Source organism: Erigeron canadensis, chromosome 9, assembly GCF_010389155.1.
Source record: "Erigeron canadensis isolate Cc75 chromosome 9, C_canadensis_v1, whole genome shotgun sequence".
Lineage (NCBI taxonomy): Eukaryota > Viridiplantae > Streptophyta > Magnoliopsida > Asterales > Asteraceae > Erigeron > Erigeron canadensis.
In genome coordinates, this window is record NC_057769.1 from 7,455,018 (window position 1) to 7,482,684 (window position 27,667).

Sequence of the window (27,667 nt, forward strand, 5' to 3'; positions counted from 1 at the left end):
TGTTTATATAATAACAGGTCAAGAAAAGTCAAAACTGAAAAATTGAAACAATCGAGAGATGTGATTACGCGGATTGTTTGTAACATTTGTAAGATAATATAAACTCATATATATATATATGTATATATATATATATATAAATATAAATTTAGGGAAAATGATTTGTACTGCAGATTTTACCTAGGTTTAGGTACTTCCACTTTAAAAAAAAGTTACAAATTAAACCTTTGAATTTGATAAACATACATAGCCTCCATGAATTTTACATAACCTCCCCCTGAATTTTACATAATCCCCCTCGCTTTACTTAAGATAGGTACTGCATGTTTTACTTAACATTTCCCCATAAATTTAAATGTAAAAAATGCAAGTAAAAACAAACTTATAAAATAATATACTTTAAGTTAATTGAACACATATATTGTATTTATTCTTTTGAAATAATTTGTTATAGACAATATTACATATATTGAAAAAATTTTAATTATTAAATAATTAAAAGTTTTAAAAAATCCTTCCAAGTTGATGGTTAAAAATTAATATAAATTTAGTATTCAAGGCTAGAAAATGTAAATTACAGATGGAAAACAGAAAAGTGTAAATTAATGAGACTTTTTTTACAAATATTAATATAAATGCTAATATAATAATATATTGGATAATGATTCTTAGAATTTTTAATTTATAAGTAAAAGAAATGATGACATAAGTGAAAATAAATTTGATAAAATTGAACGATTTGATTGGTTAATAGTATCTCTCAATAACTATAAACCAATATCCTAAATTCTTTTTTTTAAAAATCATAACCATTAGATGAAAAACAATATTGAATTCCAACCTTTAAATTATTTTCTTGACTTTCCTATTTAGATTTGTTGGAACATTAAATGACATGTGTTATGGTTAGGAAAATAAGTCACTGTAGATAAGGAAAATAAAAACAAAAATAATTATAACAAATTATTTTTAGCAGTACAATAGTTATTATATATTTATGTTTCAAAATTTTCATGAATAGAAAAAAGGTTATAAGATTATTAAAAATAGGGAGTATAGTAATTGATTAAATGCTTTTTCTATTTAAATTTAATTTGTCTTAATAATAAATTATGACTATCTTGTGACATAGATATTTATTGTACCAACAACTTAATAAGATTTAGTCTATATAAATACAAAATTATATATATTTATATATATATATATATTACATAATGGCAATTTGATAAAGCATCTTATAACAATCTGTACAAAGTGAAAATAATAACTGGAAAACTTTATGACCCCAAACAATAATTGCTTACTTATTGAAAACTAACAAGCCATTTTAGACAAACCATTCAGGAAATGAAATCAGCAACCCATAAAAACTAATTAACAAGCCATTCAAGACATAAAAATCCGTAACCCATAAAAATATTAACAAGATGTGTAAGGTTCATAATTTGCCATTCTTGAAATCTAACAAGCCATCCAAGTCATATCATCTAGCCTGAAGCAGAAATTAATAAATTTCTGAAAAAATAAAAATAAAAATAAAGATTAACCAAAAGCAAAAAAATAGTGCAAAAAACCAAAAAATCCGAAAGAAAAAAACAAATGGGATCCGATACAGTAAAATCCGAAATGTGATGTAGGGTTAAAGTGCTCTAATAGAATAGTGCCATGGATCAAAATTTAAACAATGAACCGGAATACACATGGTGGCCATTGGTTGATGACACGTGACAAAAAATTAAAAGGCATGACACTACGTTATAACCATGCCCTTTAATGATATTATTATAATTATTATAATATAATATACCGCATTCGGAAAATTTGACAGTTATCATATCTTACTAGCATGGTGTCCGCGCAAATGCGGCGAAAATGACGACAATATGGTGATGATGGGTGGCAGCGGCCGGTGGTGGTGACAACAAGTAGTGTACGTTATTGATGTAAATGTAATTCATATAATGATTATTGTAGTTATTTTAAAAGTTTAGGGCTGATAGTGTAATTTATTCCAACGAGTAGTGTATGTTTTTCTTTACTTTTGTTGGTAAACAATGTCTTTTATTTTTTCAGACTTTGTTATTCCTTTAATATGTCAGGATAGTGGGTTGAATACTTGTTTGGATTAATGTGATCATGTATACTTTTATTTATTTTGTTTAGTTGTTAGATCCGTTGGATTGTAATTAATGTTTGTGTAGATCCATGGTTAATGAGTTCATATTATTATTGGTTCTATATCTTGATGTGTTGGTTTATTTTTGATGATTGGTCTATAATCATTCAATAGGACTAATACACTTACGATAGAAAACACTAATTGGTCTATAATTAGTTATAAAAGGTGATTCAGTTCTAGCGGATGGATCCGGAACCATAGTAATTAGAATAAGTTGAACATGAAGCTTAACAATGTCAAACACAATCTAGTGACATGGAAACGTGCACTATAACCACCGGAGAGAATTAATACACATTCATTCCTTAAGAGATGGGTATAGTTAAAGATGATACAGTAACACAAACTTAGATAATAATATGCTTAAACGGTGAATCTAGCGATAATCTGTTTAAAGCGTAGTGTGAGTCTAGCGACAACACTACTAAATTGGCGAAGTGAATGTAGAGAAAATCTGACCGTGAATAAGTTTTCCAACAGACTAGCAATAGATAGTGTAAATATTATCATAGTACATGTGACCGGAGATGTCAAACAAGTATTTGTTTCAAATTAATTGTTTATGCTTTTCATTCTTAGTTTCTAGACTAAAAGAAGCTTCTCGTTAGACCAAACAATTGCGGCCTTCTATTTACTTTTAATTGATTCTAGTAGTTTAAATAGGAAACCGTTACAACCCACAACCACTAGAATTACACATTTTTTAAAACTATGTAGTGCAAGCGTCCCTGCAAACGATCATCTACTTATCACTTACTATACTACACTTGACCGAGTTCCATGCTTGTTATTTTGGTTTTAGTTTGAGGTAATTACTTGTACAACATTTTATAAATTTAAAGCAATTGATATTTTTCTTATTAAAAATCATTTCATTTTTCTCAAATAAAAAACATCATCATCAAAGATTAAATTATCAATTTTGAATCTTAACCCTTGAATTTAATCCAGTAGTTAAGATCAATCCAATTTTATCCCTCAAGTTGAGATAACTTGAGGGGGTCTCTACCCATAAAAAAGAAGGTGATCTAAGAAAAAAGAAGGGATATTTTTGTCAGTAACTTTCAACATTTTCAAAAATAAAGACGACTATTTTTTTTATATAAATAGGTGTAGACAACATTAAAAAAATGGAGACATATACATTTGTGAAATATGTTTCTTTTATAGGGGTATCGACACAATATAACGTCGGTGACGAAGACGTTAGCGGCGACAAGTGGTAGTGGTGGCGGTAACGGGTGGCAACAGTGGCGGTGGCATGTTGGGTGTAATATAAAAAGAGTATTATATTAAAGGTTGAGGGATGTAATGTGAAGATTTAAATTAGTGAATAACGCAAAGAGATAATTTGCATAGATAGAAATTGGAAAATATTTTAAGTATATTTTAGGAGATGTAGTGTATGAGTTGACCATGTATTAAAAGTTAAGATTATTTTGGATTTTTTTGAAGATTATTAGTTAAAAGGAATGAGAGATAATCTAGTATATACTAACATACAACTGATCTAATCTCAATTGACTAATTACATCTTTTAATTTTTCAAAATTAATTAAATCAACACATGTCTAAATTAATTTACACTTTTTGACTTTCAATTATCAATTTACACTTTAACCCAATTTAAAAATAATTAATATTTTATTGCATAATGTCTATTTAATAACAATTTAATATTTATATATATATATATTTTATTATATATTATTAATTGTAAATAAATTACTTATAATATTGTAGTTATTAATAATTGTAATCAGACTGTAATTAGGATAATCATTGTTGTTATTAGTAATTGGAATCAAACTATATTTAGCATACAAATTATTCTTATATAAATTGAACCCTACAAATAAAATCAAAACACACGAAATCATTGAAAATCCCATGAACCAGCTGCTACTTTTATTGTTTTTAACAATTATGGTTAATGAAAATAAAATTACTTTATTGCAAGACATTAATGAGAACCCGGTCAATTATGTAATAAAAGTTAATAGATTGCCTCCCGTGGCTAACAAAAATAAAATTATTTTTTTGCAAGACATCATTAAGAACTCGGTCAATTGTATAATCAAAGTTAAGATATTACTTTTCTGGAAAGTTTTGTATACAAGAGACTCTGCTATATCATTCAGCCTTGATATGATTTAGCATTCAGTATTAACATTTTAATATCTCAAGTATACTTTTACATTTAACATATAAATTTTTTTTTAATCTTATATACTAATTCTTATATTGATAATGTTATAAAACCCGTATATTTGACAAGGGTCTAAAATCTAGTTTGATTTATAAAGAAGTAAAGATAAAAATGTGTTTCTTTTAAATAACGTTATCTCACAATTAATTAACTAACCTTCGTTAATGACTAAATTCTAATTTAAATCTACCTACATAACGACAACCATATATCGTGAATTTTATTTTTTTTTAAAGGCAGCAACGGATAAATGACTAACACCATTAACGCGGATACGTCTATGCCGATTCGACTCATGACAATGCCCTAAAGGGTTTACTCCCCATGTGTTAGATGAGTATAGCATTGCTAAGGCCCCTTATCACATTTACATGTGGTAGGATTCGAACCAGAGACCCCAAGAAGAAACCACGTTGTGGAAAATGTAATTATAACACGTATTTCCTAGTTATTTCTGTTGTTATTTATTCAAAGGATTTTTTTTTGTATTTTCTATATAAGACAATTAGATATGGCCTCTCTAAAAATTCATTGTTTTAAAGTTCAACTCTGGCCTTTAGTCTTTATGAAAATGTCTTATTATTATGAATAGTCAAAGTCAGTTTGCTTATTCTTTTATATGACAATGATTAGATAGATATTGTAGTTTTATATATTATTGTCATAAAAAGCTTCCTATAATTTAATTATGTATCAACTTTTTTTTAAACATTCATATCTTTTCAGAAAAATCTTTTAAGGGTGACAGAGTCAAGGCAAGTTGAGGGTGAGTTGGCCTTAGCCTGTCAGGAAACACCGCCACCATCACTGTGGGTTGATGGCGGGTGGGGGAGTTAACGGGTTTTTAGCCGTTAAAAGTTTTCGAAGGCTTGACCTGACCATTGAAAGCTTTTTCCGTATATAAACACGGTGAAAGTGTGTGTGTGCAATGTGGACCACATTTACAGATATTTGATACTTTTTTTACTTTATGATGAGTTTAAAAACTATCCCTATATATAATGTATTAAATTCAATATGTAAAACAATTGATGAAAATAAAAATAAAAATAAAAATAATGTAGAACTAATTAAATGTGAATTTTAATTATTAAGAAAATGTTAGTTTAATTATTTAGGGTTTTGGTACTATATAAATTTTAATTTTTAAATAATATGATGTTATGTCTTTTTTATATTATCATCCCCAAAAGGGCTCGGTAGCGCCAAATTTTGACATATTGGCAAGTTCAACGGCCAATAAGAACGCGCCATGAGGCCTGTTGGGTTTTTACCAAAATTTGTCAAAACATGCCACCAGTAAAGGTGTAATAGTTAAGACTTGTCAATTTGCCAATTACCGAAAAAAGCAAACGGTTGCCGGATTTTGTAAAAGTGTCCGAAATATATAAAAACGTAAACTAACTTGGGCTCAGAAATTGGGGGTCGGGAATTCGGAAGTCGAAAACGTCGTGACTGCTAACTCGAAGGTTTACCTCGCCAAGATACGTTCCGGATCATCCGAGTCCCTTTTTAACAAACATTTATTTTTATCATCATCGCCCATTTAACGTACCACCGACAACCTAATTATTCAACGATATTATCACCGATATAATATTACTTTTTCGGCCACATATTGCTTTAATGGAACAACAAACGACAACACAACAATAGAACAAAAATTTCGGCAACGCTACCGCTAAATTAACACTACCATGCTAATCATAAAACATGCAATTAACGACAATACTAAATATATATATATATAAACAGGAGCATAATTATACACATAAGCAACAATATTGTACTAAAAACTTAAAAAATGGGTCGCTGAAAAGAGGTTGCTAGAAAAGTGAACAACCATGGCCGGCAATGAAAAAACCCCTCAAAAAGGGGGTTTTAGATCTCGCATGAAAATGGTGTAGTATGTTGGGAGCATCGGCAAGTCGACCCCGACATCGATTACGACAATAAAAGCCGAGAAAAACATAATATTAGCCACAAAATTGAAAATCCTCAATTAAAAAAATTAGGTTTTCGATGATGCAATAATAGGCACTACAAACAAATGAAAAACAGTTACATAGCACGCTCTCAACGTTCAAAAGGATCGGCAAAAGAAAGTTAATATATATATAACCGATGTTGCTTGCAAATTTAAGCCGGAGGAGGGGGGGTGAATGGATCCGACTTGCCATTTTTTACCGATGAATAGAACTGAAAGACTTGCCGACTACACCTTTGTCTTAAAGTAATACAGTATAAAATAAATAATTATAATTATATAATGGGGTTAACTAGTATGTTTTTAGCATGTTTTCATTATAATTTTTTTAAAAGATTTTATATTCAAACATATGATTTTCATGAAGGGTTTCTAAGAGGTAACCGGGAAGCATGCTATATGCTTCTAATAGGTTTTTCCTTATATAATTATAGATTGAATTCTTCAATTTTGGGTGAGATCACAGCAGCTAATTTAGGAGCCACCCGCCCTTGTATTTTTCCTACATTTCTTCTTTCTCTGATTCTTCTTTCCACCACAAAATTCTCTTCTTCTCCACCACCAAATTCCCTTCTTTTAGGCCCTTTTTGATTTCCCTCTTTATTTATATTTCCACCAAAAATACACACACACACACACACACAAATACATACATATATATATAATATATATTATAATTCAGTTCACAAAATCAGTATCTTAATAATATTTCCACCTTTTTTTTCATCTGGGTTTTTCATTGGTTTGTTTCAGCTCCAGTTTTCTTGAAATTTTACCTTTTTTGTATACAAAGTATAGTTAAGATTAAACTTTTTCATCTGGGTAATATCTAGCTATTAAAGTTTTGTTATTTATTTGGTGGGTTTTACTTTTTTCAACTATTAAAGGATACTTTTTCTTGTTTGATTAATTTTGAAGAAATCTTGAATTCCATGGTATAAAAAGCTTGAAACTTTATCATTTTTGGTATTATTTTTATATTTTTTTAAAAATAAAGCATGGATTTGAAGAAATTTGAAGAAGTAATAGATGGTGAAAACAGTATGAAAAAGACAGAATCAAGAAGCCTTGGTTCATCACCAAAAAGTCAACTAAGTGGAAAGTCAAAAGAAATGGGAAATAATAACAAAGATAGTTTTTTGAGGGCAGATAAAATTGATTTCAAGAGTTGGGATGTACAATTGGATAAACATTTGAGTAGAGTTTGGTCAAGAGATAGAGATAATAAAGAAGCTGTTAATTCAAAAAAAGAAGAATGGGAAATTGATTTAGCAAAATTGGATATAAGGAATGTTATTGCTCATGGTACTTATGGTACTGTTTATAGAGGTGTTTATGATGGTCAGGATGTTGCAGGTAATTTTTATATTAGTTAATTTATGATCTTCTTTAAATTTTCATTAATTTTTTGAATTAATATTTGTTTGGTATATTAAAGTTTGAGTTTTTATGTGCTTTGAGTCAATTTTTAGGCTTGTTATAATTGAGATAATTATGTGGTATGGTTAATTAGCTCATACTTTTAATGTATATGTGATTTTGTATGTTCACTATTATTGTCAATTTTGTAAGTTCATGGTTGTTTGGTTATTGAAGTTTAAGTTTTTATGTGTTTTGAGTCAATGTTTAGGCTTGTTATGATGTGATGATTATGTGTATGATTGTTTAGCTCATACTTATAATCTATAATGTAAATGTGATTTTTATGTTCATTATTGTTGCCATTTTTTTTAAATAAATGGTAATTTGGTATCATAAAGTTTGAAGTTTTCCGTGTATTGATTCAGCTTATAGACTTGTTATGAATTTATGATGAGATGATTATGTGGTACTGTTATTTAGATCATGTGTATGATGTATATATGAACCACCAGCAAGGTAGCCTAGGTCAAGTACTCAAGTGTCCTTAGTTCATCACAAGACGTCTCATATTCCGATTTGAATCTCACTAGGTAAACAACTTGGGTGTGGCCAGGGAAAAAGCCCAAAAATGCTCACATGATAACCCGGTGAGCCCATGTACATACGACTCAAAGCCGCTTTCCTAGTTGACCTTTACATTTTTATGATGTATATGTGATTTTCATGAATCGTTTGGTATATAGTTATTGTCAACATTCAAAATATTTGGTTAGGATCAATAGATTACAAAGTCATAATTAATAAGACGGTTTGTCATTTCTTGAATGCTTTCTACTAAAAGAAAAAAATGAATTTCTTTTTACGATTTCGTTCAGGTTCCATATATTTGTATATATTTGGACATGCGTTTTTTAAGTGGTATTTACCACTGTGTTGCCATAATTAGAAAGTGTTATTAGGTGTTTAATCTTAGGAGTAATTTGTTATATGTGTATTTGTTTCATTAATAGAGGTTTTCTTATGTCAATTTTGTTTTAGATATGGAGTATTTCTCCAGTTTGATCTGAAATATTCAGACTCATAATTGTAGTCGGTTTGTGTAGCTATAATTAGAAAGTGTTATTAGGTGTTAAATCTTAGGAGTAATTCGTTATATGTGTATTTGTTTCAATAATAGTGGTTTTCTTACATCAATTGTGTTTTAGATATGGAGTCTGTCTTCAGTTTGATCTTAAATATTCATACTCATGATGGTAGTTGGTTCTTACTAAATACTATAAACTGAGCATTGGGACCTCAGGCTGCAGTAATTAATTTACGAATATCGAAATATACTGTTTGGAGGTCAACTTAATATTTTTTTTGAGGCATTTTTAAGCATTCAAAGGTCGCTGCACAACTTTCGTTCACAATCAATATGTCCATTTAAGACCTTTGTTGTAATAATGGCATGAGAGTTGAGACTTCCAATTTAATTACTCTATATGTCTTTGCTTTAGTATTATTTGCTTGAAAGCAGCTACGGTTTTCATTTTAGTTCACTTCTCTAACAGGATAGGTTGATTGTTCATAAATCTTCATAAAGTTTGAGGCCCATCTAATTATTTGCCTGTAGTTATATGAAATTAATTATGTTTTTATTGATATAATTACCAGTTAAGTATAAGATCAAGTAAAACCACAGGTATGCTAAGTAAATGTTGGACGTGTACCTTGATTTAGATTGTATTTGAGGGTACAACTTGTAAGAAAATCTATTATTTTCTACGGATATTAGATAATTTGTATGTCTTATCATTTGTTATTGCGGAATTTCATAGATCATGTGTTTGTGACCTTTGTATTTGTCATATATTAGAGGTGTCACGTTGGGTTGTTATAGTACGGTCCAAAATGATCTGGGTTGCATTCAACCATAAAATTTATTTATCAATATTGTAAATAACAATGTGTTATATATGATTATCAAAACTATGATATGATGATAATAATCGAATATGTTATACGAGGCTGTAAATTACAGTTTAGCAGGCTTGCAAGTTAATTTACCTATTTGCCTTTAAACCTTTTTTCTTAATCTTATTTTATGTATTATATATAATTTGAACAAGTCAAAGGGATAAATCAGAACCCAAGTTCATCCATTTATGGTTAAATGCGTCTAAATTGTTATGTATAGCATTAATCAGTATATAAGATCATAAGAATCTGAGCTGCAAATGTTTATTTAAGTAAGTTGTTGCTGCATATAATTTTTGTCTGCTTTTCGTTTGTTGCTATTGTCATTGTAATATTGCATGTGTGTTAGTGAATGTGATTATATTTACGGTTAGAGATACTTAGGTAGTTTTACGTTCATGTATTTCTTTCGACTTAATCTATTTTAAATCTTTACAGTGAAAGTATTGGACTGGGGAGAAGATGGTCTTGCCACTGCTGCTGAAACTGCAAATCTTCGTACATCTTTCCGACAAGAGGTTGCTGTGTGGCATAAGCTTGATCATCCAAATGTCACCAAGGTTGATACTTTCTTAAACTCATATCTCTTAATTCTAAAACCCGATACTTGCGAAATTGTTATCAAATTCTCTGATTTTTACGAGTGATATCAGGTTCCTAGTTGTTTTACTAGATGTTCTTAAAAGGGCGGGTTGGGTTGGGTGATTTTTGTCTAAGATAACAAAATGGTTGTGTTTGGTAGCAGCTCACAATTGCTAAACTTTAGACATAGGTTAGGCAGACTCGTTTACTATTTTTCTTGTCCTTTTTTTTTGGTTGTGTTTACCAAGTTCTTTTGATAATTAACGGTTTAACACATTTAAAAGATTACATAGATACTATGGCTAAATTAAATCTTAGTTTTGTGATGGCGGTGTGGGGGGTTTTAGGCATTGGGATTTAGGAAATCACTTTAGGTGACTATCTACACTGTCAGCCCATGACATGTTTCTGTATTAGGCTAAAGTTTATAATGTTCTTCAGTTTGATTCATTGGAGATAAGTTTCAACCGAAATTGACTGTGGGTGCCATCTTTGGTTTTCATGGTTTCACAATCATGCTGCCTTCATTTATTATTTCTCTCTGATAATATAGTTTGTTGGAGCTTCAATGGGAACCTCGGATCTTAAAATCCCAACAAACACCTTAAATTCTGCTCAAAACTCTCTACCATCTAGGGCTTGTTGTGTTGTGGTAGAGTATCTTCCGGGTGGGACGCTCAAGAAATATCTAATTAGGAATTGCAGAAAGAAGTTATCTTTCAAGATCGTTGTTCAACTTGCTTTAGATCTCTCCAGAGGGTGAGCTCAATAATATATTTTTTTTTCCTTCTGAAAGTGAACATTTTATACGCATATTTTTAACAATAAATGTTTTGTGTGATTTCTTGATTTTTGCAGTTTAAGCTACCTTCATTCCAAGAAGATTGTGCACCGTGATGTTAAAACAGAAAATATGCTGTTAGATCTGAATAGAACCCTAAAGATTGCTGATTTTGGAGTTGCTCGTGTTGAGGCTCAAAACCCCAGAGACATGACTGGTGAAACGGGAACTCTTGGTTACATGGCACCAGAGGTACGTACATAGATTAGTGAAATACAAAAAATTCAGTTGGATGCATTTTTACTCACTTCTTGTGTTTAAGCATAGAATGTTGCAACCTACATTTTGTGATACTAGAAAATTTTGAATGATATAATTTAAGATGTGAGAAAATGCATCCTTTTTGTGTGTATATGTGGAAGATCTAAAAGGGAAAGTTCATGTAGGTCCTTGATGGAAAGCCCTACAACCGCAAATGTGATGTCTATAGTTTTGGAATATGCTTATGGGAGGTATATTGTTGTGATATGCCTTATGCCGATCTTAGTTTTGCGGAGGTATCTTCTGCTGTTGTTCGCCAGGTTAGTCTATGCATTGGTTTACTAATTCTGTGTATTATATCTACACTCATAAATCTCGATGTTGCTTAATAGTATCACACTATAATCAATTAGGTGAGCTTAATATGGTTTACTAATAGGCTTCACCTAGGGAGAATTGGTCAACTGGTACTAATTAAGAGTCTCTTGAATCATTGATCATGAGTTATAAGTCGCAAACTGGTTGGCTTAGGTGGATTGGGTGATGGCAAAGTCTACGGTTTTTAACGCATTGCAATGACCAAAAAACACTCTAACCTTTTCTTGAATGATTGGAGTTGTATATGAGACCAGAAATCCTATCATTAAACAACAATCTATTTTTGTATAATACGTTTAGGAAGTTTGAATCATGAGAGTTTGGGGACTTTCAACTCGTTTTACTTGTAAGCTAGTTTTTGTGATCTGATCAATTCGACCCTTTAGAGAGTGTATATAACATAAGTTGACTAATTTCCAGATACATGAGTCGAAATTGCCTTCTTTAGAAATATTCGATCTATGCTTCCTGTATATTTCATTAATCAAGGAAATCCCAAAAAATGGGACATGCAACATTCGATTGCTATTTAAGCTAATTATTTTTTAAACTTCATTTGTTCTAGAATTTACGCCCCGACATTCCCAAATGTTGCCCGAGTGCGTTCGCAAGCATTTTGAAAAAGTGTTGGGATGCAAATCCTGACAGGAGACCTGAGATGGATGAAGTCGTGAGGTTGTTAGAGGCAATAGATACTAGTAAAGGCGGCGGGATGATACCCGAAGGCCAAGCCACTGGCTGTTTCTGTTTCTCCAAAACCCGTGGCCCATGAGTTTTTTGTTTTGTATGTAACAGACGTTTCATTTTATCATCTTTTCCCAATATTTTGCATAAGTTTACGAGGATGTAAACCATGATTAGTCCCTTCACAAAATTTGGTCAACTGTCATTCTAATGGTAGACAAGCATGTTGGGTGGTTCCTACCTATTTGATTGTTTGCCATGCAAATTTTATGCAGTGACTATTATATGTCCTTTTTGCTGTATAAAAGTTTATGTAATAACTGGTTGCATGTTATTTTTGGATACATTTTACATTGCCTAAGTTCCTAGTATTCAATTTTTCTGAATGGGATAAAAAGGAACATATGGTTTGCTTGATTTTATCCCCCTTTTGTGTGTGTGTGTGTGAATGTATACATTCCATCATAGTTCATGTCTTTAAATCTTATCTCATGTCTCTAGTCCTGATTTACCCTCTCACATGTTGGCCGTGTTACCAGACGCTAAAGAATTGAATGGGTCGGGTTTTCATGTTATGGTGGTTTTGTAATTTTGGTTTGTGGGAGTGTCCCTATTAATGGCATGCCATGATCTTGTATAGCATAAGATTTTCTTTCTTTTAACGTGTGTTTGTTGTCTTGTTCCCATCATGGTTTGTTGGATATTTACTGTTGGAAATAACAGTATAATAACAATATGTAATTCTTTAAATATATATATATATATATTACAATACGATTAAATAATGATAAAGGAATTAAACAAGAACAGAATGGAGGAACTAAATAAAAGAGGCAATTTGAAATGTTCTTGCAAAACAAGAAAATGTAATAATAATAAGTAGAACCAGGCTTGTGTTTGACACAATTCCCTTAAACAGATTCGCCGTCTGTTCCCAGGGTACACCGGTTAAAAGCAGTGTACTGCCGGACGTTGAACACTTGCCTGAAAGACGAACGGAGCACAGAGAATATGTGTGTGGTATGAACGAAATGTATTGTTGTTGTTGTATCTTTCAAGTCCCTGATAGGACCTTATATACACAAAATTGTAACTCCAAATAATTAACTAGCACTAATGGTGAGTTAATTATTTATCAGTTTCATCAGTTACAAAACTGATACTTATGATATCAATTTCAGGAGCTTACACGCATTGGTTCAGAGAATTTGACCCGGAAACCCGTTTTCTGCACACCCCCTGCGCACGGGTAGGAGCCAGAGTAAAACACAACACAAGATCTTGACATAGCTTAGAAACCTCCACTTATAAACTAGTAAAAGTTTATATCCCACACCAATGTGGGACAAAGCTTTTCCAACTCCAACTTATGCACCAAACACACAACTTTGAGACTCGATATCTCATTCACCTTTAACCCAATTTGGACGCATCTTAGTTTGTTACGTAGCCTTGGCCAGAGACTACAAAACCCACTAAACGGTTCGCAATATATGTCACACGACTATATATTTATTGATGTCCAAAGTGGTGAAAAAATGCACTTTTCCCAACATTTACTTTCGAGATCACCTATATATCTCACTATTTATATTTATGCAACTTACATTCTAAATGTTTGGAGTTTGATGTCTGACAACTATAACCCCTTCATAATATTAAATGAAAAAACAAGACATGAATTCACGACCTATAAAATGCTAGCGATACATTGTGGCAAAAGACTTGTTTACCTTCAGATTATAATCTTGGCTGACAATTTAGCGATGGGTGTTCAAAAGAATCAAAACGTAAAGAAGTGCATTACAAGGTGTTTCTACACATATACGTGATCATTATATATTCGAAGTTCTGAAATCGCATAGCAAAGTATCGGAAAGTTGCACGATCATGAGTTTGGAGTTTCGTTTCATACACTTCAAAGTAGGAGCTTTGGTAAAGCATGTCCATAATGTATCTAGACAAACTTTGGAGTTGCTTTTAATGGTAGTTGTCAATAGCAACAATAATGTACAAATTTAGTCAAACGTAGCATACATCACCAAAAGTTGTGCAAATAGTGAAGCATTATCTCATCAAAGACGGAGCTAAAAATTTTATTGTGAGAGGACAAATTTTATAATCATATGTCATACTCATTTGTAAGATCGGTCTTTAATAATCTTAATGGATTGTTGAAGTAGATGCTAAAGGCTAATTCGTAAAAAGATGTCATTAGTCATTACTAAACTACCATATAAAAACTTTGATTAATCTATGTATGATTTGGATCTTATCAAAACAAATATATACTCGTACTATGATAAGATAAGATAGATAGTAAAAGAGAAAATGTTTATAAAAGAGAAAATGTCACAAATGGTCCTTGTGGTTGTTCATATTCGCATTTTGTCCCCTGTGCTTTTTTTCGTTGCAAACGGTTCTTTGGTTTTTCATTTTCGTTGCTAGTGGTCCCTGACACTAACTTCTGTTAGCTTTAGTCGTTAAATACCCTCACGTGCAAATCACGTGAGGGCATTTTGGTCTATTTTGTAATCACAGGGACTAATTGTAATAAAAACACTTTTTAGTCAATGATAAATTAAATTAAATTAAATATATACGAGTATTATATATAACATAATCATTCACATACATTAATCATCCATAAACAAACTATCAATTCCCTTTTCCAGATTGTTGTTCGTCATCAACAAGTAGTACTACAACTCCAACCACAAAACCTGAACAAGAAATAAAACTTTAATGCTACAATAAATTTATTTATTATATCATTAGTTTTTATTCCAAATAAAAAACAATGATGAAAACATTAGTCATGATGGTGGTATTCGTGAAATTCAATTAGAAAAATTAGGAGTAATGATATTAATGGTTCTTGGTTTACTTCTTGAAAATTCATCTCGTAGACTTTCTTTATCATCACTAAGACTTTGGTCTTTACTTTCTCTTCTTGATATCTCGAACCAACAAAACCTTCATATGCCCAAACACGATCCGACAACCAGTTAGTCACTATTTCGTAGCCGCTGTTATTAATTCGGATCACGTAATTTTCGTTGCAAACTTTAAGTTTTGGTGTTATCAAAAAAGATATGATCTTTAGACTTTATTTTGGTTTCTTGATTGTGGGTTTTTATCTTGATGATTTGATTTAGAATTTATCGAAAAAAAGTTATAATCTTTATAATGGATCTTTGTTTTTAATTGGTTCTTAATAATTAATTCGTTGTGATTTGATAGTTGGATATATTTGATTTCTTTTCTTTCTTTTAACCCTTTTTAGATTAATATTCATATATTTAGATTGATTTTTAATTTTTTATATAATTATATATGGATATAGACATAGGTAGAGATGTATGTGATAGATCGATCGATATAAGAGTGTATATGCATAAAGAAGAATGGGGGAATTGATAGGAATTTTGGAGATTTATAAGGTTAAAGTTTATGAAATTGAGAATGAATCAAATATGGAGATTAGATCTGGGAAAAATAAGGAACCTTTGCAACGAGGAAGAAGGAACAAGGAAGGAGGAGGAAGGAGGACGTTTTTCTTTAATGCAAATGGACTATTATACCCTCACTAACGACTCAAAACTAACAAGAGTTAGTGTCAGAGACTGCTAGCAACGAAAATGAAAAACCAAGGGACCGTTTGCAATGAAAAAAAAAGCACAGGAGGCAAAATGCAAATATGAACAACCACAAGGACCATTTGTGACATTTTCTTTTTATAAAACATATCAAGTCTAAGGGGAAATAATGTATTATTGATCAAAATAATAGGGGTGATTTGTAAACAAAATGCAAGAAGACAAAATATATGTCATCTCTTTCGATATGCTACTTTATGTTCTTCATCTACCATGCACAAAACCTCCGACCATTAATTTTAGATCTCGAGCTCTGTTTTAAAATTATCTTAACAATCATATATCTACTAATCTAAAACGTAAATCCTTCATGATGGAATACCCACTACATACATCTTAGGGGTCAAATTTCAAATATATTTTTAAGTAACTTTTTTTACATTGTATCAAAATTTAAGTGGGGCACTTGCCCCTAATGCCCATCTCATGTAACTATGCAAGTATGTAACTTGTTCAAATCATCTTACTTGTCCATCATATTCCTTCTTAAAACTAGAATAACTTTCTTTAAAATCTGGAAGAATAATATAATAGATACGTATATAAGAGTATTGATCCTAATGTGTTACATGTTTAATCTATATCTTAATCTTAATCTTTATCTTTTATTTATATATACTAAAACACAACTGACGTAATAGCTTATTAATCAATCAAAACTCTCGATTTTATCAAATTGGAAATTGATGATTTCATTATTAATATAATAATACATTATAAATCCTAATAATCATTATCCAAATATATAGTATATTATAATTATATTAATATTTGTAGAAAAAATCTCATTAAGTTACACTTTTTTGTTTTTTATCAATAATTTATACTTTTTACCCCCACTAAATTCTTAATTTATAATTATTACAATTTATAGTTATCAACCATCACTAAATACTTAATTTATAATTATTACAATTTGTAGTTATTAACTTGAGAATTTTGATACATTTTCATCATTTAATTAATTAAAAAAAATATTTCACTATAAAACTCAAAATTTTATAATATAGATCAATTTTTTATTACTAAAAGTTATAAACTAAATTTTAAATCATAATAGACAAACATCTGATATTAATAAAATTGTAAACCCGTGTATTTGACACAGACCTAAAATCTACTATATATATTAAAAAGCAATTAATCAAACTTCAATTGACCAATCACAAGTCTTAATTTTTCTAATCTAATGAAATAAGCACATGTCATAATATAATTTATATTTTTTTATTTTTCATCATCAATTTACATTTTTTTCTTAAAACAATAATTTTATTGGAATAAAATACATAAAATATAAAACTCATGTTTATCCTAAATATCCAACTAATTAAATAATAAAAAATATCTTTATAATAAATAAAAAAAAACTAACTTTGTTTACAATTAGTCTTTATCCAACTCCAGTTATAACTTATTCAAGTTATTTATAATATAAAAAATTAAAAATAAAATGTTAAAATTCTTTTATTTAATTAAAAAATAAAATCTAAAACAAAATTCTCAAGTTAATAAATACAAATAGTAATAATTATAAATTATGTATTTAGTGAAGAAAAAAGTGTAAATTATTGATGAAAAATGAAATGTGTAAATTAGTGAGATTTTTTTACAAATATTAATATAATTATAATATATTAACATATTTGAATAATGATTATTAGGACTTTTAATTTATAATTGATTTAATAATAACATCATCAATTTCTAACTTAATAACTATATTAATATATTTGCATATAGTTTATTTAATTTAATAATTTTTCACTTTCAGCTAGATACGATTAAAAAAAGTTTAGCAAAAATTGTTTGTACTTACATTATAAATTCAAATATATTTATATAAGTAAAATCTAATAAGATGTGAATATTCTTATAATAAAAATGTGCATTGAGCTTAAATATATTTTTTAAAAGGTAATGTCGCTAAGTCTAATCACCACTGCTGGTCAGAAAGAAAAAAGATATTTTTTATTTGATAGAAAAGTGCAATATTAAATAGATTGAGCTTAAGTTGAATTTTTTTTTTTAAAGGTGAATTTCGCTTGAGAACTTTGTGTCGTGATACGACAGCGAGAGGTCTAACATACGTTGTCTTAACTGGGTCCGCGTTAGAGAGCTCCCTCAAAGTAGAAATGCTTATTTTAAATACCCGATGGGGGTTTTCCCCTACTAATCCGCCCGAAGGCACAACGATCAATAGGGGTAAACCCTACCTCCTCAGACTTGAACCTGGGTATACCCAAGCCAAACCTTCATAGAAAGACTTCCTATGTACATCCTGAGTCTTGAACCCAAAACCTCTTACTTGTAAGGCAGGTGCTCAACAACTTGAGCTAACTAGGAAGTACGAGCTTAAGTTGAATATGAAAAATAGTAGAGATTTATTAAATTTGAAACTTCACTTTTACTTAATTAAGCTTTTGAATAACTATTTGATTTATGTGGCGAGCAATCATGAATAGGCTTCCAAGGAATGTGGGGATTCGTTGCTATCTCGGTCCAATATGTAATGAAGATCTTGAATCGCTTGATTTGCTAATTTTGTGCTCACTGCCGAGTGTCGATTAAGTTTTGGTTTCGAATTGGCGTATGGTACAAAATTTCACCCATTTATACCATCTCAGTGATCTATCTTTTGGAGTTACACAACACACCTCGATGGGTTCGATTTCAAAAGTTATGATCCAATTGGTGGTTCTGATTTCTTGTTGGAGATTATGGAAGGCGAGAAATGAAATTTTCTTTGGGGATCTCGGGTTCTGATTTCTTGTTGGAGATTATAGAAGGCGAGAAATGAAATTTTCTTTGGGGATCTCGGTTTTATTTGAGACATACAATCTTTGGGTTTATCATGGTTTAAGAATTCGGCTCCAAGATTGAACTGACATAAGCAATAATTTAAAAACCGGTATTTTAGTCATACCGGTGTGAAAATTTTTTTCGGTGTTATCGATATTACCGGAAATACCGGTCGGTACGACTATTTTTAACTTAATTTTTTTTTTGTATAAAAATCCTACAAAACTTGTTACAATTTAACAAAACTAGTCAAAATATAATTATAATTCACTCAAAATTAATACCAAATAGGTATTTCATAACAAAATATATGTTTTAAAAGTAATAAATAACAAAAAAATAACATTAATATATCATAAAAAAAAGAAAATTTCATATATGCCATTGGAGAATTTATAAATATCATATTTGTCCAAATAAATTTTAAAATATCAAATATGAATGCTATTATTAAACATGAAAAATATCAAAAATACCCAAATGCTTAACTTTTATCCAAATAAATTATTAAATCCTTTTAAATCATAAATAACATCATCAATATACAGTAAACCCTAGTCTACAATATCCCTAATTACATTACATCTGAACTATACGTAACTAATATGTCACTTTTCTATATGTTCGTGAGAGACATGGTTGTTCTAACGAATATGTTGGAACTTGGAAGGTATCCAACTATCCATATAGAACATATCTCTTTCAGCATAACTATAATCATTGATTTTCTTACAAGTAAGTTTCTAGAATGATAGAATGACAGATTAAGGTTTCTGATCATTATAATTATTCACTAGATTTTAGACCCGTGTCCAACACTGGACACGAGATTTACGACATTATTAATATTATATATTAATATATGTAAATCATAAAAACTTATAAGTTCAAAGTTGAAGATATAAGTGGATACCAAGTGTTCAATTCAAATGCCAAGAATGTTAAGCTAATAGAAAGAAAACTAATGTAATACGAGTAAGAGAACATTGGAAGGATATACCCTCCTTCATCATTTGAAAGACTTCTTTATGGACGAAATTTGTTGTAGTGTTTTTTTTTTTGTCTTTTCATCTTTGTCACATATTAACACCTTAAAGCCCCTTCTCGACTTAACTTGAGATAATGCAATGTACAATTGTTCGTGTGTAAAAACCGGACTTTGTAGATAGAACCCAATTTTATTAACATTGTAAAATTAATTATTTTAGTTTTTTGTTTTTTATTAATTAAATAAAACTATGTAATTAACTAAATGATGACATCAGCGAGAGTCAATTTGATAAAATCGAGCGATATGATTGGTTAATAATTCATTAGTTCAACTGTTATTTAGTATATATTAAAATAAAATTAAAATAGTATAATTACTATTAAAATCTTAATATATTACATTAAATTTAGTTTATTTTTAATTAGTTAATTATATATATATGATAGAACATATTATATATTGGATATATATTAGTTATTATTTTATTGGATAAGTATTAGCTATTATTCTATCGGATATATATTAGTTATTATTATATTTGTTTATTATATTAAAATTATCGGGTAAAAATAATAAATTGGATATATATTAGTTATTATTTTATTAGATAAATATTAACTATTATTCTATCATATATATATTAGCTATTATTATATTTGTTTATTATATTAAAATTATCGGGTAAAAAGTGTAAATTTATGATGGAAAACAAAAAAGTGTAAATTAAAGTCAAAATTGAAAACAAAAGTCAACATTAAGAAATCGAGAGATGTAATTGGTCAATAAGTTATTAGAGCAACTGTGCTTTAGTATAATAAAAGATGAACTCCATAAGGGCCACATTAATTAACCTTGGAGTTTATTAAATTGGCGTCACATTTTGGATTGAGATATAATCGTTTGTATAAAGACTTGATTTTTTAAGTACATACTAGATTTTAGACCCAATTCTAACACTAGACATGGAGTTTACGATATTATCAATATTAGATGTTTATACATTTAATTCATAAAAGCTTATAATTTTAAACGTATACAGTTCTAAATGTTATATTTTGCAAATAATTTCTCTATTACCAGTGTTGGCATGATACTACAATAATTTCTGTATTATAGAATTTTTTAAACTAGTTGTACTCATAATTTGATATTATTATTAAAGATAATTAGGAATTAAAATATAAACATATTTGTGATTTTGTACTTGACATTCAAGTATATGTATTTGATCATGATGCGAAATCATAACACGCTAAAAATAAATATAAATTAAGTATTGATGGCTAAAAGTGTAAATTATTGATGGAAAACAAAAAATATAAATTAATAAGATTTTTTTTACAAAATTAATATCAATACTAATATAATAATATATTTTGATAGTGATTATTTAAGTTTTTAATTTATAGTTAATCTAAATGATGACATAAGCGAGAGTTAATAAGTCGTTAGTTCAACTGTCTTATAGTATATATTAAGATGCTGGTGAGTGTAAAGTATTTAAGCATTTTGCATATATATTGTAGATTTGTAGTTAGAGATAACGAAAAAGGTATAATTGTAAAACAACAATGTTATTCATTAATTAAAAGGATTTTAATATTTTATTTGGATTAAATTTATGCAATTGAGTATTTTTGATATTTTTCATGTTTAATAATGACATTTATGATTAAAATTTAATTGGGGAATATGATATTTACTAGTTCTCCAATGATATATATGAAATTTTTCCAAACAAAAAAAAGAAATTCAAATTTTTTTTTTTAAAAATACCGGAAATACCGCCCGGTATTAAATAGTGAAAATACTGAAAAAATATTAGACTTAAAATACCGTAGTGCCCTCCGGTATCGGTAATACCGGACGATATTTACCGATATTTAAAACATTGGAGATGAGAGAATTGGAGAACTCTCTAATTCATGTAGCTATATACTTTATACTAGAATTTAGACCCGTGTCATTTACACGGGTTTTACAACATTATTGATATAAGAGTTAGTATATGAAAAATAAAAGAATACATATACATTACATGTAAAAATATACTTAAAAATGAATTGAGATATTTACATGTAAATACTGAATGATAAATCATATCAAGGTTGGATGGTGTAGCATTTTTCTTTTATACAAACTCTTCCAGATAAACAATATCTTAACTTTGATTACATAATTCACCGAGTTCTCATTGATGTCTTGCAAAAAAGTAATTTTATCTACATTAGTCATGATTGTTAAGAACAATAAAAATAACAGCCAGTTCGTGGGGTTTTCGAATAATTTTGTCTATTACTCGTATGATTTTATTTGTAGATTTCAATTTATATAAGAAAAATATGTATCTTAAATATAATTTGATTTTAATTACTAATAACAACAATGATTATTCTAATTATAGTCTAATTACAATTACTAATAACAACAATATTACATTTAATTTGATTAGAGTTAATAATATAAAATAAAATATTTATATAAATATGTAATCTCTCTAGCTTTTAGCTATATTTTGTTATTAGAAAAACATTATGAAATCAAGTATTAGTTATATTTAAATTGGTTAAAAGTATAAATTGAAAATGAAAAACCAAAAAGTGTAAATTAATTTAGACATGTGTTTATTTAACTAATTTTGGAAATTTGAGAGCTGTAATTGGTCAATTGAGGTTAGTTTTTTTTGTTATTTTTTATATAGGTTTTTAGTATATATTAAAATTAAGATTTTTTTTTAACTCACTTTTGTATTTCATCATATGTGTTCGTCATAAATGAATTTTGCCTTATAAATATAATAAAAATAAATTTAACTAATTGATAATTTTATCGACTTTTATTGATTAATTGAGTTTTACAACAATTATTATTATGTGTTAATACCAAGATAAAACGTGAAAAATAAGGCAAAAAGTATATTCTCTTGATATATTTTATTAGAAAGGATATATATCAATGTTCGAATGTGTAAGTTCCTTTAGTTCGAGCATAAGGATCGGCTTTTATTAATATTATATTATGACAAAATCAAACATGTGAAAAATAGAAAGTAAAAGTATATTCTTTTATTATATTAGAAAGATGTATATCAATTTTCCAATATCATGAGTTCATTTGGTTCGAGCATAAGATAAGAATAAAGAGTGTTTGGCATTGTTTATTTTAAATAATGTGTCTGTATATTCTTTATTGTTGAGTTTTTTAAACGAATAAGTAATAACAAACATTTTCCAAAAGTTAATTATCTGCTTGTTTCAATAACTAGACTTATGTCCGTGCAATGTGACGGAGGTGGATGTAGTGATGGCGGCGACAGGTGGCTGCGATAGTGTCGGAAGCGGTGGCGGTGACGGTGGTGGGGGCGACGATGGTGGGCGATCGTGGTGAATCTAAAAATAATTGATGTTAAATGTGGTAGTGTAGTTATTTTAAAGCTTGAAAAATCTATATTGTAAATTATTTTATTAAAGATATTATATGTATATTTGATGTCGATTTAAATTAGTAAATAAATGAGAGAGATATTTGTAGTTTTTCAAAGATGAAAAGTTTAAGAAAAAAAGAAAGTCATTCGTTTTATCTTTAATATAATATTAAAACAAAACCCTTAATTCTAAATTGGAAAAGTAAAGACCATTGATTAAATTTCATCTTTTATTCTCCACCATTAGATCATTTTGATGACATCATCATTGACTAAAAAATAAGTCAATAACACTTTTGGTCCTCATAGTTTTATATAAATAAATGAGTCTTATAAAGTATTCTATATTTATTTATTTTAGTACAATAATGGTATTTCGTAGTCTTTTATAAATATATAAAATCATTTATATAGTATACAAAGTTTATATATTTTTGTATTTTCTAATATGTGTGAATGATACAAATATTTGACAAATTTCCATTTAGAATGAGTTGATATGAATATTACATGATTTGTTTTTTAATGTGATTGCATAATTAATATAACACATTTGGTATTCCTAATATGAAAGTTATGTGTTTATAACTTAGTGTTAATAAAAATATGTATTTAATATATCAAAACTAATATAATGGTAAACTTGAGATTTCACTGTCACGCAATGTTACAGGGTCGCTAGGTTGAGAGAAAATATTCTTTTGCGGGACTAAGGGGTTCCTAGACATTCACCCTTTTTTACACACTTATTGGAATATACAATGAACATTTTTTATTTTTATGCCTGAAAACAATATTTATGAACGATTTTCATTGACAATGAACATGATATTGTTAATATTGTGGTTCAAAAGCTTGTGAATATGTATTTATATATTAATTGTTTTCATACATTAAAACTTTTAATGTAAAAATAATGTACAGATTCCGCGTATTATGCGGGTATTAAGCTAGTTCAATAGTATAGAACCCTCTTTATAAGTTCAAGCATTTTTCTTTTAGTGCATGAAAAATAATTATTTATTAATTTTAGTTATTGTTATGAAACGCAGAATAATATATATATTATCCTTGTTTTTGAAAATTTGTATTTGCAATGTATTCTGTAACGATATCGTAATTTAATGATATCGTCAAGTCATTTGTAATGATATAACAATTCTGCCTCTCTCTGTCTCTCATCCATGGGTTGCAGGATAATATAAGTAACTTTTTTAATTAGAAAAAAGTCTAGAAAATTTGCCGTTTTGTATAAATGTCACACCCCACCTTAGGCGGAATCGTAGGATATGACGAAAAGAAATAACATAGCACATGGAATTTATAATAGAGTTATACTAAATGAAATCCAAATAAATGTGATTCCCACAAGCGAGATAAGTCTAGGCAACAAGCCTCAAATAGCAAACGAAGTGGCAAATAGTAGTGAATGTTCAAATGCAATCTAGGAGTCCATGAAGGATCTCTTTACTGGTCTTCCTAAAGTCCTTATACTCAATCTCCTTAAGCATTGTTATTACTTGAAAATGAATGCTTGAAAATGTCAACATAATGTTGGTGAGTTCGTAGGTTTAAAGGAATACAAATGAATTTGTTGTGCATGATATATGAGGTTTGGACAATAGTGTAAATATAAACATGTAGCAGCCTGTATGCAAATCCAAATACTGATCAATGCCATCATAGTTATCCAACAACACAATCCCCATCACTCTTGCCAACAACTCAATCATGCTTTAAATACCAACAACTACCAGCTGAAGTATAAAGTTGGTCGATAGTTTTCCAATAGTCTTCAATAGATATCAAAAGACATCTATTGCATCAAAGAAATCAATACAAGCAAGCTAGCATACACAATTTCATAATTACATGTATTTGTCCATGAAAACAAACAAGTTTTGGCACAACTAGTAAAGAAATGAAAAGTGTTTTGAGCATCATTCTCCCCCAAAGAAATAAAATAAAAAGGGGCCACGAAACTCACCTCAATTAGCAAGCAGTTGTATAAAGTCCAAAAGATCACTGGAATCTACACAACATATACATGTACAAGTTACAATTATTGGACATGGTCAATAACCGTCCATTGTAACCCGCATTTGATGAAATACACATATGGCTACACTCAAAGTATTCATAAAATGATTTGTCATATTTTATTAAGTTACAGGTCATATAACTTAATATAGAGTATTTGTCTTGATGATTTATGATTAAATTCTACAAACTCATATTCACTGGAATTTTCGGTAACTTTATCAATTTTTATTCTGGATCACCCGAACTAACCAAGTCCTTAAATTTTTACCACAGTAACATTTATGTGTTAGATACTTAAATGAATTTTTACAGAATTTATTTTGTACTTGAACTATTTTTAAAAATTCGATAACTACAGACTAGTTAATAAATTCACTGTTTGCGCGCAGAAAAGTTTTATAAAAGTTAAGGACCTTCGAAGCTTCAAAAAAATCCAAATTTTTACTGTACAATCTTAACATCTTAAAAATTTTTCTGGAAAAAAATAATCTTCCAGTTCATAAAATCTACCAAGATATGACTATTTGAAGTCGACTCAAATCTGTTCGGAAAACTCAGCTTTGCGCAGTTTTGTTATAAAATTCGTTTGACAACCTTAAACTTCATATTTTGACACGAAACCACTTCCACCAGAAAGTAGACTTCCTGAAATTAATTTTAGACACCAAAAACGTGACTTAACCATCTTCCATGACCAAGATACGACCTTTCAAAGTTAACAAACCGAATCTGTCCAGATTCTGAAATAACTCAAACTTACTGTTTTAAAGACTACTACAACTAATACATATATAAACTTTCAAATCTTTCCAACACCTATTTACATCTGTTATTATGATTTTCATGCCTTCATAATTGGATTTCTTTAATTACATTAATTATTATGATACAATAAATACATAGAGTTTTAACAATAATGTGATTTATACTTCAAGCTTTTGATTTAACCTAAAAAAAACCCTTCATTCATTATTATAAATTTTCCATAATATATATTCATCAAAATAGGTTACTTATAATGAAAGATCAATAATATAAAGATATTATATATATATATATGAAAAGAAGAGATAAGTAATTTTACCCCAAGATTGATGACCACTCTTTAGATACCTTGACAACATAATATATAATCTATTAGAATTTTACCATAAAGTTTTATATGATAAGATCCTATGAAAACAGATTGAAAATTATATTAATTTACCAAAAAAAATCCTTGAGAAGAATGCTAATTGTGTGTAAAGAAAAATTGGTTTTGTGGTGGTCTTTTCTTTTGAATCTACGGCTGAGCAAACTCAGCAAAGCAAAGAGTGATTGTTTTAGAGTTTTTTTTTTTTATTTTATTTTAATAACTAATAAGACTTATATAAATCCCATACTTATAGAGATAATGTTTGAGTTTGTTTCTACTTACATTATTATTAGCATATAATACATTAGGATTAGGATGGGATGGTCATCCCTTTTTTTGCTTATGGCCGACTTACTAGTCAGGAGGGTTATCCCCCATATTTTGATATAAATTGCTGCATTTTTTTTTTATAATATGATAATCTTATTAGTCGTAGATAATTTTTCATATTATATTTTAGTATTATCATTATTATTCTTAATTCCCCACATATAACTATTGTAAATGATCATAGCCTTTATCACACTATAAAGTAGTGTGTAGAGATTTATAGATGTCTAGAAATGAATATGACATATTATATGTCTAGATATCAATGGTTGAGTTATAACCGTATAAGATTAGGAAAATAGAGAGACTAAATCCTAAACTATTAGAATTCCCGTAATAGGAGTCACATATTGGAATGATCACATCGTCTCTATGTTTGTTAGACTATGTAGGCATATTGACTAGTTAAGAAATTTGAAATTAAAATTAGAGACTATAATAAACTATCGGTTTTGGTGATGGATGTCACAATAAACTCCTTATTTTATACTTTTCTTAATTGGGACAAAATATTATGTTTTCTCTATTTCTAGGAATACCATGATTTCTCAGGTAGGGTAAAAAGTCAATCAACTATGGTAAAAATCCACCTAAACTTTGAAATTATATACCTTCACGATTTCGTAAAATTAATGTAAAGTTCCATGTTAATTTGAGAACATATTTTCTTGGTTTCTTAGATAATAATTACCTAAAACATAACTTTTCCATCTATTATATTAATAAAGAAAAATTTAATGATATAAGATTTTTTAAAAATTGTCTTATGTGTTATTACTATCTAACCTTCTAATTTAATTATGACATCATCATACTTTTTTAATTTAAAATTCAAAATATCTTTTTTTTTATAAATATGTATCATTAATATAAATTTTGTTTAAATGTCACATTATTA

General features: G+C 28.7%; 1 protein-coding gene across 1 annotated transcript; it reads left to right on the forward strand.

Moving 5' to 3' along the window:
• The first annotated feature begins 7,159 nt into the window (after positions 1-7,159).
• Positions 7,160-12,746, forward strand: LOC122582128 (serine/threonine-protein kinase STY13-like). Its single transcript, XM_043754486.1, has 6 exons — positions 7,160-7,734; positions 10,138-10,259; positions 10,835-11,040; positions 11,140-11,314; positions 11,509-11,643; positions 12,267-12,746. Exons 1-6 carry the CDS (start codon positions 7,377-7,379, stop codon positions 12,471-12,473), a joined length of 1,203 nt encoding a protein of 400 aa, XP_043610421.1. The 5' UTR covers positions 7,160-7,376; the 3' UTR covers positions 12,474-12,746.
• Positions 12,747-27,667: the final 14,921 nt, after the last annotated feature.

Excerpts from the sequence above, each read along its gene's own strand:
- LOC122582128 (XM_043754486.1), top strand. The coding sequence starts at position 7,377 with ATGGATTTGAAGAAATTTGAAGAAGTAATAGATGGTGAAAACAGTATG. Across the intron at positions 11,041-11,139 it reads GCTTTAGATCTCTCCAGAGG|TTTAAGCTACCTTCATTCCA; the intron begins GTGAGCTCAATA and ends TGATTTTTGCAG. Across the intron at positions 11,315-11,508 it reads TTGGTTACATGGCACCAGAG|GTCCTTGATGGAAAGCCCTA; the intron begins GTACGTACATAG and ends AAGTTCATGTAG.